General features: G+C 56.3%; 1 protein-coding gene across 4 annotated transcripts in view; it reads left to right on the top strand.

The window, feature by feature from the left end:
- Positions 1-706: 706 nt before the first annotated feature.
- The window catches only part of TSEN2 (tRNA splicing endonuclease subunit 2), a 28,399-nt gene continuing 14,266 nt past the window's right edge, over positions 707-14,839 (top strand). The window contains exons 1-6 of one of the 4 annotated variants that reach the window (XM_058678846.1): positions 707-856; positions 4,630-4,838; positions 6,884-6,965; positions 9,093-9,129; positions 11,252-11,735; positions 12,622-12,699. In XM_058678846.1, the coding sequence (XP_058534829.1) occupies positions 4,650-4,838; positions 6,884-6,965; positions 9,093-9,129; positions 11,252-11,735; positions 12,622-12,699 (870 nt within the window). In that variant the 5' untranslated portion in view covers positions 707-856; positions 4,630-4,649. Of the gene's footprint in view, positions 857-4,496; positions 4,839-6,883; positions 6,966-9,092; positions 9,130-11,251; positions 11,736-12,621; positions 12,700-14,839 lie in introns of those variants that run through there. The other 3 variants (XM_058678845.1, XM_058678847.1, XM_058678848.1) reach the window with 3 other exon arrangements.

Below are 14,839 nucleotides of genomic sequence, written 5' to 3'. Positions count from 1 at the left end.
CAGCAGCGTCTGCAGAGCCAGGAGGCCACACGACGCTGGGGAAGGTCCCGAATTCAGCGAATTCAGCGCGCAGTTCACTCTGGGAGGGTTCCTCCTCTGAGATCACCAGGCGGGAGAACGCGCCACGTTACCCGTCCCTCTCCGGTTGCTCCTCTCAGGATTCCGAAAACCCATTCTGCCTGCAGGAAACTGAGGGCTCACAGAGTGAAGCCCCTGGGTCAAGACCCGCCCGTGGGGTGTCTGGGAGGGGATGGGGGAACCCTTGTTGGGGGCAACCTTTGTAAACTGAAAACCCCAAACGCTCCAAAATCCGAGCCTTCTGCCGCCCCAGGGGGAGGGGATCCCACATCACCTGCCGTCCTCGGCCTGCGCCCTATACCGGTTTCCCTACGTGAGGATTCAGGCAGGTGCACCTGGATCCCACCTCACACTGGGAAGGCAAGGGCCACGTTTGGGGCCTCGGCCGACCCGTTTCCACAGGTCTGGTGGCCATAAGGGGTCCGTCCCCTCCGAGGGGCTACGAGTCTCGGGATCCCGGCCCTTAGCTGTGTCACTACAGGTGTCTCTCTGGGCGATCTGTCACAGGCACCTGCGCATTTCCTCCGCAGCATCTTGGGGGCGCTGCAGTCGGCGTGACCTCACCTGGCGCTGTCCTGACTGCAAACCACGGGACAGGCCAGTCAGGTGCACAGCAGCCCCGCCGCCGGCTTGCGCAGGCGCACTCTGCCGGCGCCGGGAGCGGCGGCGAGCTCTGCGGCTGCGCACTCGGCTAGCTTTACGACCGCCCTGCTTCACGGCAGCGGTGTTCGCGTCCCGACCTCGTTGCCGAGGTGACGGCGCGCGCGTGGGGCCGCAGGTAAGCCAGGAGGCGGGCGGGCTGGAGCGCGCGAGGAACCGAGGGTAGGCGGGGACCCAGAGCGGCCAGAACCGGGGGGAACCGGGGGAATGTCACCACAGGCCGGCCGGGGAGGGCCGCCGGCACCGGAGCCGGGCCGCCCGGGGTCCGTGCGCCTTCCGCGCGGTGACCAGGCCGAGCCCCATGCATGCTGGAGGGTCGGTGCACGTTCCGGCCGCCCCTCGCCAGGGCCAGCCTCCAGCTGAAGGCTCTGGGCGGGCAGGCAGCCGAGAATGGCCGGGGTGCTTGGGGGAACGCGCCACCCCTGTGAGGTACCGCGGTCGAGGTGCAGTCTCTCAACTTGGGCCCTGGGACGTGAACTGGTGGACAGAGGAGCTCGCTCTCATCTGTCAGCTTTTCAAATAGATGAGTCATGAGCTTCAGACGACCCCAGACGCCCCGACAGCTGCGCATTGCCTCGTTCTGACCAGTCCACTTTTCATGCCCTGTCCCCACACCTCGTCCCCACCGGTGGGTGCGGGGCCTTCTCTGCCTCCGTCCACGATTGGCCAAGTGTCAGAGCAGCGTGCCTTTGCGTGGTGAGGGAGGGCCCATCGCACCTGCAGCCTGGGTTCTGTCGCCCAGTCATGGCTAGTTTTGTGGCCATTATGGATAATGCTGCCCCTTGCAGAGAAGGACTTTGACCAGGAACAGGTGTTCCCTTTTTCTAGGGGGTTTTTGCTGGGGAGAGGAACGGCTGGGTCCTGGGACAGCCCCTGTTAATGGGGGAACAGCCTGACAAATCGCCGTTGGGTTCAGTTTGAAGGTGAAGAAGGTGTCACCGACTGATGGCCCCTTGTTTTTGTGGAGCCTGAGCCTTGTCCCTGCTGTCACCTGGCCATGAGTGACAGCAGACCTGGACCGGGCGGCCAGTGCGAATGCCTGTGGCAGGGACCCCTTCGCACCTGCTGGGGCAACAGTGCACCTCGGGGGCTGCTGCCAGGAGCCCCGGGTGGAGGACACTGAGTGCTCAGGCCCCTGTGGAAAATGCGGTGGTGTTTGCGGCTCCTGTGTGCTGTGGGGTTGGTTGATTGTTTTCCCTTCAATATGTGCGTGTTCATCTGTTGGAAGGCAGAGCTGCTGAGAGACAGACCTTTCATCTGCTGGCTCACCCTCTTCGGGTGAACCCAGTGGCTGGCACTGGACCAGGCTAAAGCCAGGAGCCCAGAACTCCATCCTGGTCTCCCACACGGGTGCAGGAACCCACAGACGTGGGCTGTCTTCTGCTGCTGTGCCAGGCCACACGCAGGGAGCTGAGTCGAAAGTGGAGCAGCAGGGGCTCCAGCTGACCCCCATACAGGCTGCTGCGTGCCAGCGTCACAGGCGGTAACTTAACCTACTGCCCACTGCCCATGGTAGCGTAACTCACTGGGTGGCAGCATTGGCCCTGCCTTGCAAATTGTGAAGCTAGCCATTCTGTTTTTTTCTAGAATCCCGGAGGGGATGTGTGCATGTCCGACTCCGAGTGGGAGTGTCACATACGTCACATCACTCCTGGAACTCGTGGAGAGGACGCCTGACCAGAGCACCCCCCCAGCGGCTGGGTCTGCCGGGTAGCCTCAGTCTCAGGACGGTACTGCCTCCCTGACCGAGTGCGGGATGTGAGCGCGGGCTCGGGTTGGCAAACGGAAGTCGCAAGCGAGATTGGAATGCAGTCATATTCCCAGAGGAGGGGAGTGTCGGGGTGACCAGTCAGTGCAGTGAGTATTGTCACAGTGTGGTTACAAACCCTATGCTCACTGGGGGACTTCTTTTTGCAAAGGATTTATTTATTATTTGAAAGAGTTGTGGAGAGAGGGAGAGACAAAAAGTCTTCCATTTGCTGGCTTGTCCCCCAGATGGCCAACCCGGTCTGAAGCCAGGAGCTTCTCGGGCATATCCCGGGTGGGAGGCAGGGCCCAACCCCTTGGCCCATCCTCTCCTCTTTCCCCGACACCATTAGCCAGGAGTTGGATCTGAAGTGAAATAGTCAAGACACAAATCAGTGCCCTCATGGGATGCCAACATCGCAGACAGTGGCTTAACGCACTACACCACGCCGACACCAAAGGACCTTATTGAGACATTAAACTGTCCTCACGTGTCGCTGCTTGGACACTGGCAGTTCTGAGATTCCTGTCTGCTGATTGTCTGTAACTGACTCTTCAGTTCCTCTGACTCTTGTGAGTTTGTCTCTGTCCTCACTGTCCCAGTGCTGCCTTGAGAGGTTGTGTAAAATATCCTTCAGTTTCTCTCTTGTGGTCTTGAAGCCCATTGGGCTCCTCAGCTTCCCCAGGGTCCTCGGGGAGTGTATGACCTGATGCTCCTACAGCGCAGCCACTCGACAAACCTCTCAGACCGTCCGCTCTCCCCTCTCGCCCAGGATGGGGCCTTCCCAGGTTAAGTTCCTCGTCTGCGGCTCTGTCCGCACCATGCAAGCGCCAGCCGCTGTCCCCGGCAATGCGCCCAGCCACCTCGCGTGTGCCAGTTGCTCCTGGCTCGGGTACAGCCGGAAAGGAGAGAGACCTCCTTCGTCTTCCCTTCCTCCTTCGTCCAGGCAGACGGGGTGGTGATAATTCTGTAACTGTTAGAAGCACAGACGTGTCCCCATGTCCTCAGCCTGGTGGACAGACACGGCCCGTGCTGGCAGCAGAACCCAGAGAAAGACCTGCACTTTGGCGGCCAGAACATCTGGGGTTCCCAGGCGTCCTCCCCTGGGGGCCTTCCGCTGGTCTAACCTGGACCCACTTTCTCTCTCTCAAGATATATTAATGTGTTTGAAAGAGTTACAGAGAAAGGACAGAGAGAGAAAGAAACCTTTTCCACTGCTGGTTCACTGCCCATATGGCTGCACTGGCCAGAGCTGGACCAGGCTGAAGCCAGGAGCTGGGAGCCTCTTCCAGGTCCCCTACCTAGGTGTCAGGCCCAGCCCCTGCGCCATCTTCCGCAGCTTTGCCCACGCCGCTAGCAGGGAGCTGCATGGGAAGTGGTGCAGGCAGGACTCAATAGCACCCACGTCGGGTATCGCATTGTTCTGTGTGTCTCCAGCACTGTGGTTACACGGGGCGCCTGGTGGATACTCAGAAGAAAGGAAGTTATCCCAACTGGCAGGAGTCGTGTTGTGCGCTCGGGAGGCCTATCTGTGTCACTGGGCCCTGTGATGTTGGCCAGAGTTGGGAGCAAGACTCCAGACTTGGGCGCCTCGGTGGAGCTGTGCTGGGCACTGTTGAGCGTGTGTTTTTGTTTGTTTTAAGATTTATTTTATTTTTATTGGAAAGTCAGATATACAGAGAGGAAGACCTTCTGTCTGTTGATTAACCACCTAAACGGCCACAATGACCAGAGCTGTGCTGATCTGAAGCCAGGATCCTGGAACCTCTTCCGGGTCTCCCACACGGGTGCAGAGTCCCAAGGCTTTGGGCCGTCCTCGACTGCTTTCCCAGGCCACAAGCAGGGAGTTGGATGGGAAGCAGGGCCACCCGGACACAAACTGGCACCCATATGGGATCCCAGTACATGCAAGGCGAGGACTTTAGCTACTAGGCTACCGCGCCAGGCTCTGCACATGTGTTTTTATCACTGTATGTCTTCTGGCTCATTGATTTTTTGGGGGGGTGCTCACTGATTTCTAAGTGGCCTTGTTTCACCCAGATCACAGCGTTCCGAGCCTGGGTGTCGACGCGCTCACACTCTGGACCAGCATCTTTAGTTACTGATAGATCCTTTTTCATTTGTCCCCATTGTCCACTCCTTAGAGAACGGCTCCCCAGGACCAATGGCCGAGGCTGTTTTCCGCGCCCCCAAGCGGCGGCGGAGGGTCTATGAGAGTTACCAGTCCCCGTTGCCCGTCCCCTTTGCACGGGCCTCTGGGCTGAAGGGAGAATTCAGGATGTGCCGTGCGGAAATGATCAGCAACAGCGTGGTGGTGAGGAGCCCAGAGGACATCGAGCAGCTGTACGGGCAGGTGAGCCAGCCTGCCTTCCCAGCCCCTGCCGGCCGCCCAGGACAAGCCGGATGCCGTGCAGGGGTGTCCCGTGCGCTCTGGTCCAGCATGAACCGGTACAGTTGGAGTCACGTGCCCCAAAGCAGGCATTGTGGGAGGGAATGAGCTGACCAAGAGAAAAAAAATCAGGTCTTTGACAATGATGTGGTGGGTGGGTGAGCACTCCCCCCTGCCGCTTCCCCCAGGACACTGGTGAACTCCGCCTGGCAGTGGAGCTGCCCGTGCAGCCTCTGCAGCTACTGAGCCGCTGGCTGCCCCTCAGCTGCCTTCCCTGCCGCACCATCTGCACCTCCCCCAGTTGTTGGGAAGGCTTGTGGTTCACTCCCCAAGAACCCAGGCCTGAAGCCAAGTACTGGAAACTCAGTCACTTACGTGCGTGGCAAGAACCCAATGACCTGAGCCACCTCCTGCCGCCTGCAGCAAATGGGGCCGGGAGTGGTAACCACGTGTCGAACCCAACTGCTCGCTGGGTAACTCCTTACGTGAGGATGAGGACCCATTTTTGCCAGCTCAGACAGCTTGGTGTGGAGACTGGTAGCTTTTCTCCCGTGTAACCTGTTGGTCACTGGGGACATTTCTTTTTACTTTATAACTTTTTTTTTTTTATTGGAAAGGTAAATTTACAGAGAGTAGGAGAGACAAAGAGAAAGATCTTCCATCTGCTGGTTCACTCTCCAAGTGGCCACCATGACCGGAGCTGAGCCGATCCAAAGCCAGGAGTCAGGAGCTGCTTCTGAGTCTCCATGAGAGTGCAAGGTCCCAAGGCTTTGGACCATCCTCAACTGCTTTCCCAGGGCACAGGCAGGGAGCTGGGTGGAAAGTAGAGCAGCCAGGACACAAATTGACACCCATATGGGAATCCGGTGCATTCAAGGCAAGGATTTAGCCACTGAACCATTGCACCAGGCCCACCAAAGACATTTTTCACATGGCAGGCTTGGGGCCAAAGTTGTGTCACAGAGGGTCAGACCACATGCGTTAACATCCCTGTGGGTGCTGGCTTATGTCCCAGTCACCTCACTTCTGATCAGCGGGGAAGGCACGGAGGATGACCTGAGTGACCTGGCCCCTGCACCCGCAGGGAGACCTGGCTGGCATGGCGGGCTTGTTCTCCAGGTCCTGGCCATTTGGAGCCACTTGGGAAGTGAACCAGGGGATGGAAGGCTGAGCAATTTCTTGTCTCTTTCTCTCTCTGTATTTTTTCCCATCTCTTTGTGTAACTTTTTGGAAAAATAAATCTTTAAAGATATATATATATTTTTTTTAGTTGGTGGGGTATGATCAGCAATTTATGCACTGTTCTAAGTGTATAGAGGTTGTCATACGTAAGTTGACAGAGTGGCACAGCCATTGCCACCATCCAGTTTTGGAATATTCTAGCACTGCAGAGCATCCCTTGTGCCCGTTGCAGTAATCCCAGCTCTGCTCCAGCCCAGCCAGTGGTGGGCTTCTGGTCTGCCATGCACCGTCCGCAGGCAGTCTGTGGGAAGGTGGGTGTGTGAGCAGGCCCGGGGCATCAGATGCACGTTGCCTGCTGGGGGGCCTGCACTTGGCGTGCGTGGCCCTGAGCCGCCCCGCACGCCGGCACGCTGGTACGCTGGTATTCCATCGAGGTGGAGGGCAAAGGAGGTTTGCTTCTGTCTTTGAGTGATCTGTGTGTTTAAGGAAAGCGAGGGTGTTGTTTTGGAATCAGCAGGGAGGGGAGGGCCACAGCAGCTGTGGTGCAGACAGCCCCCAGCCGGGCTCTGGGGTGGGCAGAGGAGCCCGTGGGCTCTGTGAGCCGTGTGAAGAGCTACCAGCGCTCCCAGGGAGAGCGGTCCCCAGTAGTAATCGGGAAAGGGGGACCTCCTCAGAACTCAGTTAGTTAAACCTGGGTTAAGCCGCAGCCAGTGACGCCAGCCTCTCCCTCCCTCTGCCTCTGCCCCTCCACCTTTCAATAAGTCTTTAAGGAAAGAAAGCCAGAGGGAAACGCATGCTCACACCTCCCTCCTTCCCTCTTCCGGAAGGGCTATTTTGGAAAAGGCATTCTTTCCCGAAGCCGTCCCAGCTTCACCGGCTCCGACCCCCGCCTGGCCGCCAAGTGGAGAGGTAAGAGCATGCGCGGGGGAGTTTTCTGTCCTCCACGTTGCACCTCAGCTTCACAGTTGGATTTGGCAGCAGAAGTTGCATTCCCCTGGGCCGTGTGGCTGCCCCAAAGAGCAGCTTCAGTAGTGGTTGTCCAAGCAAGAGAGTCATGGCCGGTGGCAGTGCTGTGCCTCGGGCTTTTGGGGCTGAGCGTTGCCTGGCAGCGGAGTGGGCACACTCATGCTGGGTGCTGGTGGTGTGGCACCTGCTGGCCTGGGACACATGCACAGGGAGTGGTGTTTACAATTTCCACAGTTAACATTTGCAGCAATGGCCGTGACACTGACACATTGGGTAAAACATTCTAGTTTGTGCGGTTCTCGCTTGTCACCTTCAAATTTGTAGAGCTTTTAATGTGTTTCTCAAAGGAGCTGTCATGGTAACTCTGTAAGACGCAATGCCAACAGGGTAAACATAATTAGAATTTTAACGGGCACCTGCAGTGCCAACATCCCATGGGGTGCCGGCGTGAGTCCTGGCTGCTCCGCTCAAGCCAGCTCGCTGCCTTTACCCCATCTGGGTGGACCACATTCTGTTCATTCGTTCGTCTGTTGACAGACATAGTTTCTGCATTGTGGTTGTTGCAGGTAATGCAGTCGCACACACTGGCACTTCTGGGAGTAAAAGCAAGGTTACAGAGAGGGAGGAGAGAGACTCCCATCCACTGGTTCACTCCCCACATGGCCAGAGCTGAGCCGATCTGATCCAAAGCCAGGAGTTCTTCCAGGTCTCCCACGCGGGTGCAGGGTCCCAAGGCTTTGGGCCGTCCTTGACTGCTTTCCCAGGCCACAGGCAGGGAGCTGGATGGGAAGCGGGGCTGCTGAGATTAGAACCGGCACCCATATGGGATCCCAGCAAGTGCAAGGCAAGGACTTTAACCATTGCACTATCGCGCTGGGCCCAATCCATAGTTTTTTAAAATATTTATGAGAAGAATAAAGGTGAGGAGAGGTGAAATTTGATCATATTGACTGAAACCTTGTGAATGTTATGTGATCATATGTGAAGCTAAATTTTTAAAAGCATTTTTTAAGATTTATTTTTATGTGAAAGATTGATAGAAAGGGAAATAAATATTTTCCATCATTCTTTTTTCCTTTTTTTTTTTTTAGTTTTTCTTTTTTGTGTTTGAAAATTTGTTTGTTTTTAATGGAAAGGCAGATTTACAGAGAAAGAGAGTCTTCCATCTACTGGTTTACTCCCCAAATGGCATCAATCCAAAGCCAGGAGCCAGAAGGTTCTTCCTGGTTTCCCAGGTGGGTGCAGGGGTCTAACAACTTGGGCCATCCTCCTCTGTTTTCCCGGGCCGTTAGCAGGGAGCTTGATGGAAAGTGGAGCCACCAGGACGCGAATCAGAGCCCATATGAGATGCTGGCTGGCACCACAGATGGAAGCTTAACTTGCTACGCCGTGGTACCAGCCCTAAGAGTCATGTTTTTATAAAATGGAACAAGTAGATGTATACATTAAAATGGCTGCAAACCCTCATGGGGGGAAACCACTCTGAAAGATTTTGAAACACAGTGATGTATCTGATCATTTCCGGTAGTGTGGTCTTTTGGTTCTGGCCGCGATAATGCTGCTTTACTGAACCAGCCACACTGGCTTCAGGCAGCAGTGTGTGCACTGTGGGGCGGCCCACTCACCTTGCCAGCATGCGCTTGCTTCCCTAGAGATTTTTAACTCTTGGGTTTGTGCTCTTGCTTTGTTTTAATGTAAAAGCTGGAGCTTCTCCGTCTGCTCCTTCATCCACATAGCGCCGCAGCAGCTGGGAGCCTTCCCCTGCAGCCCCCCAGGCTCCACCAGGGCTGCAGCTGCGGCACAGCGGGGAAATCTGCCATCCGCAGTGTGGGTGCCAGTGCAAGCTCCATCCAGCTCCTTGCTCGTGGCCTGGGACAGCAACCAAAGATGGCCCAAGTGCTCGGGCCACTGTCGTGGGAGACCCAGATGACACTTCTGGCTCCCGGCTTTGGCCCGGCCCGACCCCGGGTGTTAGGGACATCGGGGAGTGCCCACAGATGCAAGGATCGCTCTCCCTGTCTTTCCCTCCCTGTAACTCTGACTTTCACTAACAGAACTTCTTTGTTACAGACTTGAAGACAGACATGCCTGTTATCACATCAGAAAAGTAAGTCACAATGAAATTTGACTTTGATCAAAATTTTGTTTTATTTGAAAGTCAGAATTAGAGAGAGGGAAAGATTCTATCTCCTGGTTCACTTCTCCAATGGCCGCGGTGGCCAGGGCTGGGCCAATCTGGAGCCAGGAGCCGGGAGCTTCATCTGGGTCTCCCATGAGGGTGCAGGGGCCCCAGCACTTGGCCCATCTTCCATGCTTTCCAGGTACATTAGCAGGGAGCTGGTCAGTGCCCATACACCATGCTGGCATTGCAGCCAATAGCTTTGCCCACAGAGCCAGCCCCATCACTCTGCTTTTCAAATAATCTTTTATAAAAGATAATGAATTGCCTATGGAATTGTATCATAAAATTAAAAATAAAATAGAAGGTAAAAAAAGACAGGAAAACTCTTTGATTAAAAGAAATTTACGGGCCCAGCGCAATGGCATAGCAGCTTAAGTCCTCGCCTTGAACGGACCTAGATCCCGTATGGGCACCGGTTCTAATCCCCGGCAGCTCCACCTCCCATCCAGCTCCCTGCTTGTGGCCTGGGAAAGCAGTCGAGGACAGCCCAACGCCTTGGGACCCTGCACCCGCATGGGAGACCTGGAGGAAACTCCTGAATCCTGGCTTGGGATCGACGCAGCTTCGGCTGTTGCAGTCACTTCCTCTCTGTGTCTCCTCCTCTCTATATATCTGACTTTGCAAAAAAAAATAAATAAATCTTTTTTTAAAAAGTTAATGTTAAAAAAATAATAATCATGATTTGCTTTGTCGCGTAGTTGCAAGAGACTAAGCTGGAGCTGAACACAAGTTTAGTACCAGGGTCCTGGCCTTGCACCTGCATCGCAGGTGTTGGGGTGACTGCACCCAGCTCTCCCCCAGACGCAGAACGCCCCGTCCGTAGCGAGGCATGCTCAGCCCTTCGTGGGCCAGACGGTTTGATCACCGTGGCACCCTTCTGCTGGATCGGCAGTAGCTCCCATCATGCTCACCCAGCTCCCTGCCACGTGCCCCTGGGAAAGCAGCGCACCCTTGCCTTTTGTGTGGGAGACCCAGATGCAGTTCCGGACTTGTGGCTTCAGCCTGGCCCAGCCCTGCCCATTTTGTCTGTGAAGGGAGTCAAGCAGTGGGGAAAAAAAAATCTCTCTGTGTAACTCTGTCTTTCAAATAAAATAAATAGATCATGGCCTGGTCACTCTGCACACAGACCCAGGTGTCAGCTACTAGCCGGACTGCTGGCCATGGTAGAGGCGGAAGGCACTGGTCGCCCAGTGTCCTTGGCCATCTGCTGCCGGTCACAGTCCCAGCGCCTGGCACTAATCCATCAGCACCACCCCTGCCAGCAGCCCAGCTAGGCCGGGTGTTATGTCGCTAGGACTCGGCTCTCTTATGTTAAGTGTTCAGATGTTGCCCTCAAACTTTACAAGCTTAACATGTATTTTCCCATGAAAATAGTCTCTAAAAATTACTGTGTGAAAAAAGAGCCATTTCCACTAGAATACTTGGCTAGGTGTTTGTAAACCAAACCCTTTCTTTCCATACTCAGTGGTTGCTGTACAGGACAAGGCCCTTGGTGCTGAGAAGGGACCAGCCACCAGAGCAGTGTGGGAGTGGCACTAGGCCTCTGGCTCAGACACCTTCCTCCTCCGGTGAGCAGTGGCAGACAGGGGTGAGGCTCCAGTCGCCGGTGTCCCTCTGTCCTCCTGCCGACCTGGATTGAGCCCCGGCTCTGGCCCCAGCTTAGCCCTGGCCGTTGTGTTTGGCAAGCAAACAAGTGGGTGTTGTCTCTGTGTCTGCCTGGCTCTCTGGTCTCAAGTAAATTATTTTCATTGGAAGAATCAGCATTGTGATACCCACAACTGCAAATAATATGCTAGTTCTGGGAAGCAGTAGCTGTTTTCTCTTTATATTTACTTAAACATCTTGATTTTAAATTGTGTACATTTTGTACTTGATTAAACAAGAAAATGGAATCCGTTAATGAAAGCAAGTAGAGAAAGTAACACACGCTTGTTGCAGAGCACTTGGAAACCCAGGAGGGCTTGGGGAAGGAAGCTGTCCTGGTGGCAGGAGCTGTTGCTGTCCCGGCTGCCCCCCAGCACTGTCGCTGTCGCTGTCTGTGCTGCAGGTACAAGTGCCGCGTGCGGTGGGCCGCCCAGCTCCTGCGCCGGCAGGGCCGCGATGAGGAGGACGTGTGTCGCCTCCTGGAGGACTTCACGCGGCCCCTCCAGTGTCCCACTGCAGCAGGGGCTGAAGACGGACCTCACCCCGAGAGGGTGTCCACCCGCCAGGGCACAGCAGGGAGTGAGGCGCCTTCCGGGAGGAACGGCGAGTCAGCTGGGGCGGCCGATGGCCTTCAGCCGGGCTCTGAGCCCCCATCGCAGCCTGCCATCGGCCCAGGGGACCCGGAGCCTACAGCAGTAGAAGACACCGCTCCTCTGCCCCCAGCCAGCTTCCCTGAGCCCGGAGTCCTGCCCACAGCAGGTGACCCCCCGCCTGGGGATGGCGCATGCGGAGCAGAGCTCAGCCAGCCCCAGCAGGAGTACGTGCTCGTGGAAGAGGTGGTGTGTGATGGAAACCCGAGTGAGAGTGAGGACGGCCCAGCCCAAGATGTGAGTAGGGGATGCCCCAGAGCCCCTTGCCCATGGCTGCGGTCAGCCAGGAGCTGGAGACCCTGCGAGACCTGTGTCACGTGACTTCGTGGCAGTGTGTCGCGATGGTTCGCCTGATACGTTGCAGTATGATTATTACTATTATTTAAAGTCTTATCATGCCTAGTAGATGAATTAGACTGTCACAGGTGTCTACATGTAGGAAAAAGCAGTGTGACCAGGGTTTGGATCTATCTGAGGGAGGGGCTCGCTTGGCACATAGGCCCCATGGACAAGGCACCCAGTGGCAGCGGCTTCACCCAGAGCCTCCTGGCTCTGCCCGCAGCAGGTGTTGGGTGTGGTGGGCCTGCCGCCCTGCAGTGTGCGTGTGTCCCCAGAGGCAGCGGCTCTGGCTCCGCTCCCCAGGAGCACAGCGCTGCCGAGCTGTGTCCGTGGAAAGCACAGTGTGTGGGTGAGTGTTCAGACAGCTGTGAGAGCAGGCGGGGAAGGGGCTCGGGGCCAGCTGTGGGGTGCTCGCCCCACTGTGCCCCATAGGCGCTGGAGGTGGCAGCATCCTGAGGGGTAAGCGCCACGCTGAAGGGCCCCCACCCCGCAGGGACCCCGCGTGGCCTGGAGTCTGCTGAAGAACGCAGGCATGTGGCTTATGGGGGGTGGTGAGTAAAGCTAAGCAACTGGCAATTCAGAGTAGTCACAGCTGCTGGAGACACTCACGGGGCACGAGGGCGATCGATCAGAAACGTCACCACGCCTCTTCCGCCTCAGTAGGAAGGCTTGAGCCGAGCAGCGTGAGCCTAGGGACAGACGGAGCCGTTGGTTCTGTGACGCTCTGCCTAGAGGCCTGTGCGTGCCCGCACGCGGATTCTTTATTCCTTCTCTTTCTCTCCAGGGGGAGCCGAGGAAGCAGTTGGTCTGCAGAAGAAATCCCTACAGAATCTTCGAGTGTCTGCAGCTCAGCCTCGAGGAGGTGTGTTATCCCCCGTGGGCGTGGACATGGGCAGCCCCACACCCAAGGAGCCCGTCTCACAGTACAACTCGGGCGTCAGGCGCTCAGTGGCTCAGTGGCTCAGTGTGGGAACCAGCACAGGCACTCCCCAGGCATGCCGCCTGCGGTCAGTCCTTGGAGTGTATGTCCTTGGGAAAATATACCTGTGTCATCCCCCAGGGATTCAAGCTATTGCAGCACTTTTTATTTTGTGACTTACTATTTTTATTTGAAAGGCAGAAGTTACAGAAAGGGGAGAGAGAGAGAGAGATGCACCATGTGCTGGTTCACTCCCCAAGTAGCTGCAACAGCCAGAGCTGAGCCGGTCCCAAGCCAGGAGCCAGAGCTGAGCCAGTCCCAAGCCAGGAGCCAGAGCCGAGCCGGTCCCAAGCCAGGAGCCAGAGCTGAGCCGGTCCGGAGCCAGGAGCCAGGAGCTTTCTCCAGGTCTCCCGTGTGGACCCAAGGATTTGAGCTGTCTGCTTTTCTGGGCCATGAGCTGGAAGCCAGATCAGAAGTAGGACGGCCGGCACACAAACTGGTGCCCGTATGGAATGCTAGGTGCTGCAGGCAAAGGTTTACCCTACTGTGTCACAGCACTGGCCTCAGCACTTTTTATTTTTTTCAAATTTTATTTATTATTTATTTATAAGGCAGAGTGTCAAACGAGGACATCTTCCATCCATTGGCTCACTCCCCAGATAGCCAGAAGCCAGGAATTCCACCCTGGCCTCTCAAATCCCTCGGCTGTCCTCTGCTGCCTTCCTAGGCAGGTGAGCGCGAGTTATGACGCAGGCAGCACAGCCTGGCGGCCCGCCGGTGCAGGAGGGACTCGGCTGGGGCGTGCCGAGTTTGGTGCCTTCAGGGGTGTCCGCGGAAGATCAGGGCTGCGTGCTGGGGACCCCGCCTGCTCCGGCCCGTGTCATCACACATTTCATGAGTGCAGAATGAGCGTGAACAAGACCAGTAACACCAGGAAATCACCCTGCAGTGGCTTTGCGCTTGCGACCTCCTTGGAGGAACTTGGGGACCCCAGGACTCCCAGATCACCCTTTGAGAAATGCCAGGCAGAGCTCACCACTGCTGTGCCAGGGCTGTGCCTGAGGGTCCCCTGGCCTGAAGAGCTGTGCTCCCTTGGGTGCCCTGGCCTCTTGTGCAGGTGCAGGATCTGGGTTGCGCCCCAGCGGGTGGGGGAGTGGGGAGAGCTGTGAGGAAGCCAGCAGAATGAGCTCAGTATTGTGTGCGGTTTAGTTTTAAATGTCGTCTTCAGCCTTCTGCTGGCAAGATCCTTGTGGAATGCCAGCTGCCACTGAGTCACCTGCTGTACCCAGTCCCCACAGCCCTGTGCCTCCTCACCCACACAGCCAGAGCCAGCGACCCAGGGGCACGTGAGCATGGGTGCTGGCGTTGTGCTGTGTTGGTGTCATCAGAAAGCTGCCTGTTTTGCAATTCAAGTGTCATCTTTCTTAGGGCTCACTTCCTCCAACTTTCCTGGTTCGTGAGGTTCGTTGTCACATAGATGCCATGACACGGCGAGGCTGCACACCAGGGCGTACTTTTCTGTGTGCGTGTTCTCAGTCTAATATGGCTGATTTCTTTTTTTTTTTAAAGATTTATTTATTTTTATTACAAAGTCAGATATACAGAGAGGAGAGACAGAGAGGAAGATCTTCCGTCCGATGATTCACTCCCCAAGTGATCACAACGGCCAGTGCTGCACTGATCCGAAGCCGGGAACCAGGAACCTCTTCCGGGTCTCCCACGTGGGTGCAGGGTCCCAAAGGTTTGGGCCATCCTCAGCTGCTTTCCCAGGCCACAAGCAGGGAGCTGGATGGGAAGTAGAGCCGCCGGGATTAGAACCGGTGCCCATATGGGATCCCGGAGCGTTCAAGGCGAGGACTTTAGCCGCTAGGGCACGCCGCCGGGCCCTAATATGGTTGATTTCAAAGAAGACTATCCCATGAGCCATGGTTCTCTTACACCTGCTAACTTCCCTCAAATTATGTAGGTTTGGGGCCTGGCACAGTATCCTGATGGCTAAATCCTTGCCTTGCATGCACCAGGATTCCATATGGGTGCTGGTTCTATCCCGGCTACTCCTCTTCCAGCTCCCTGCTTGTGGCCC

Source organism: Ochotona princeps, chromosome 21 (assembly GCF_030435755.1).
Source record: "Ochotona princeps isolate mOchPri1 chromosome 21, mOchPri1.hap1, whole genome shotgun sequence".
NCBI classification, from domain to species: Eukaryota; Metazoa; Chordata; class Mammalia; order Lagomorpha; family Ochotonidae; genus Ochotona; species Ochotona princeps.
Note: the sequence above shows the minus strand (reverse complement) of the source record. Positions and strands in the feature narration are given on the sequence as shown.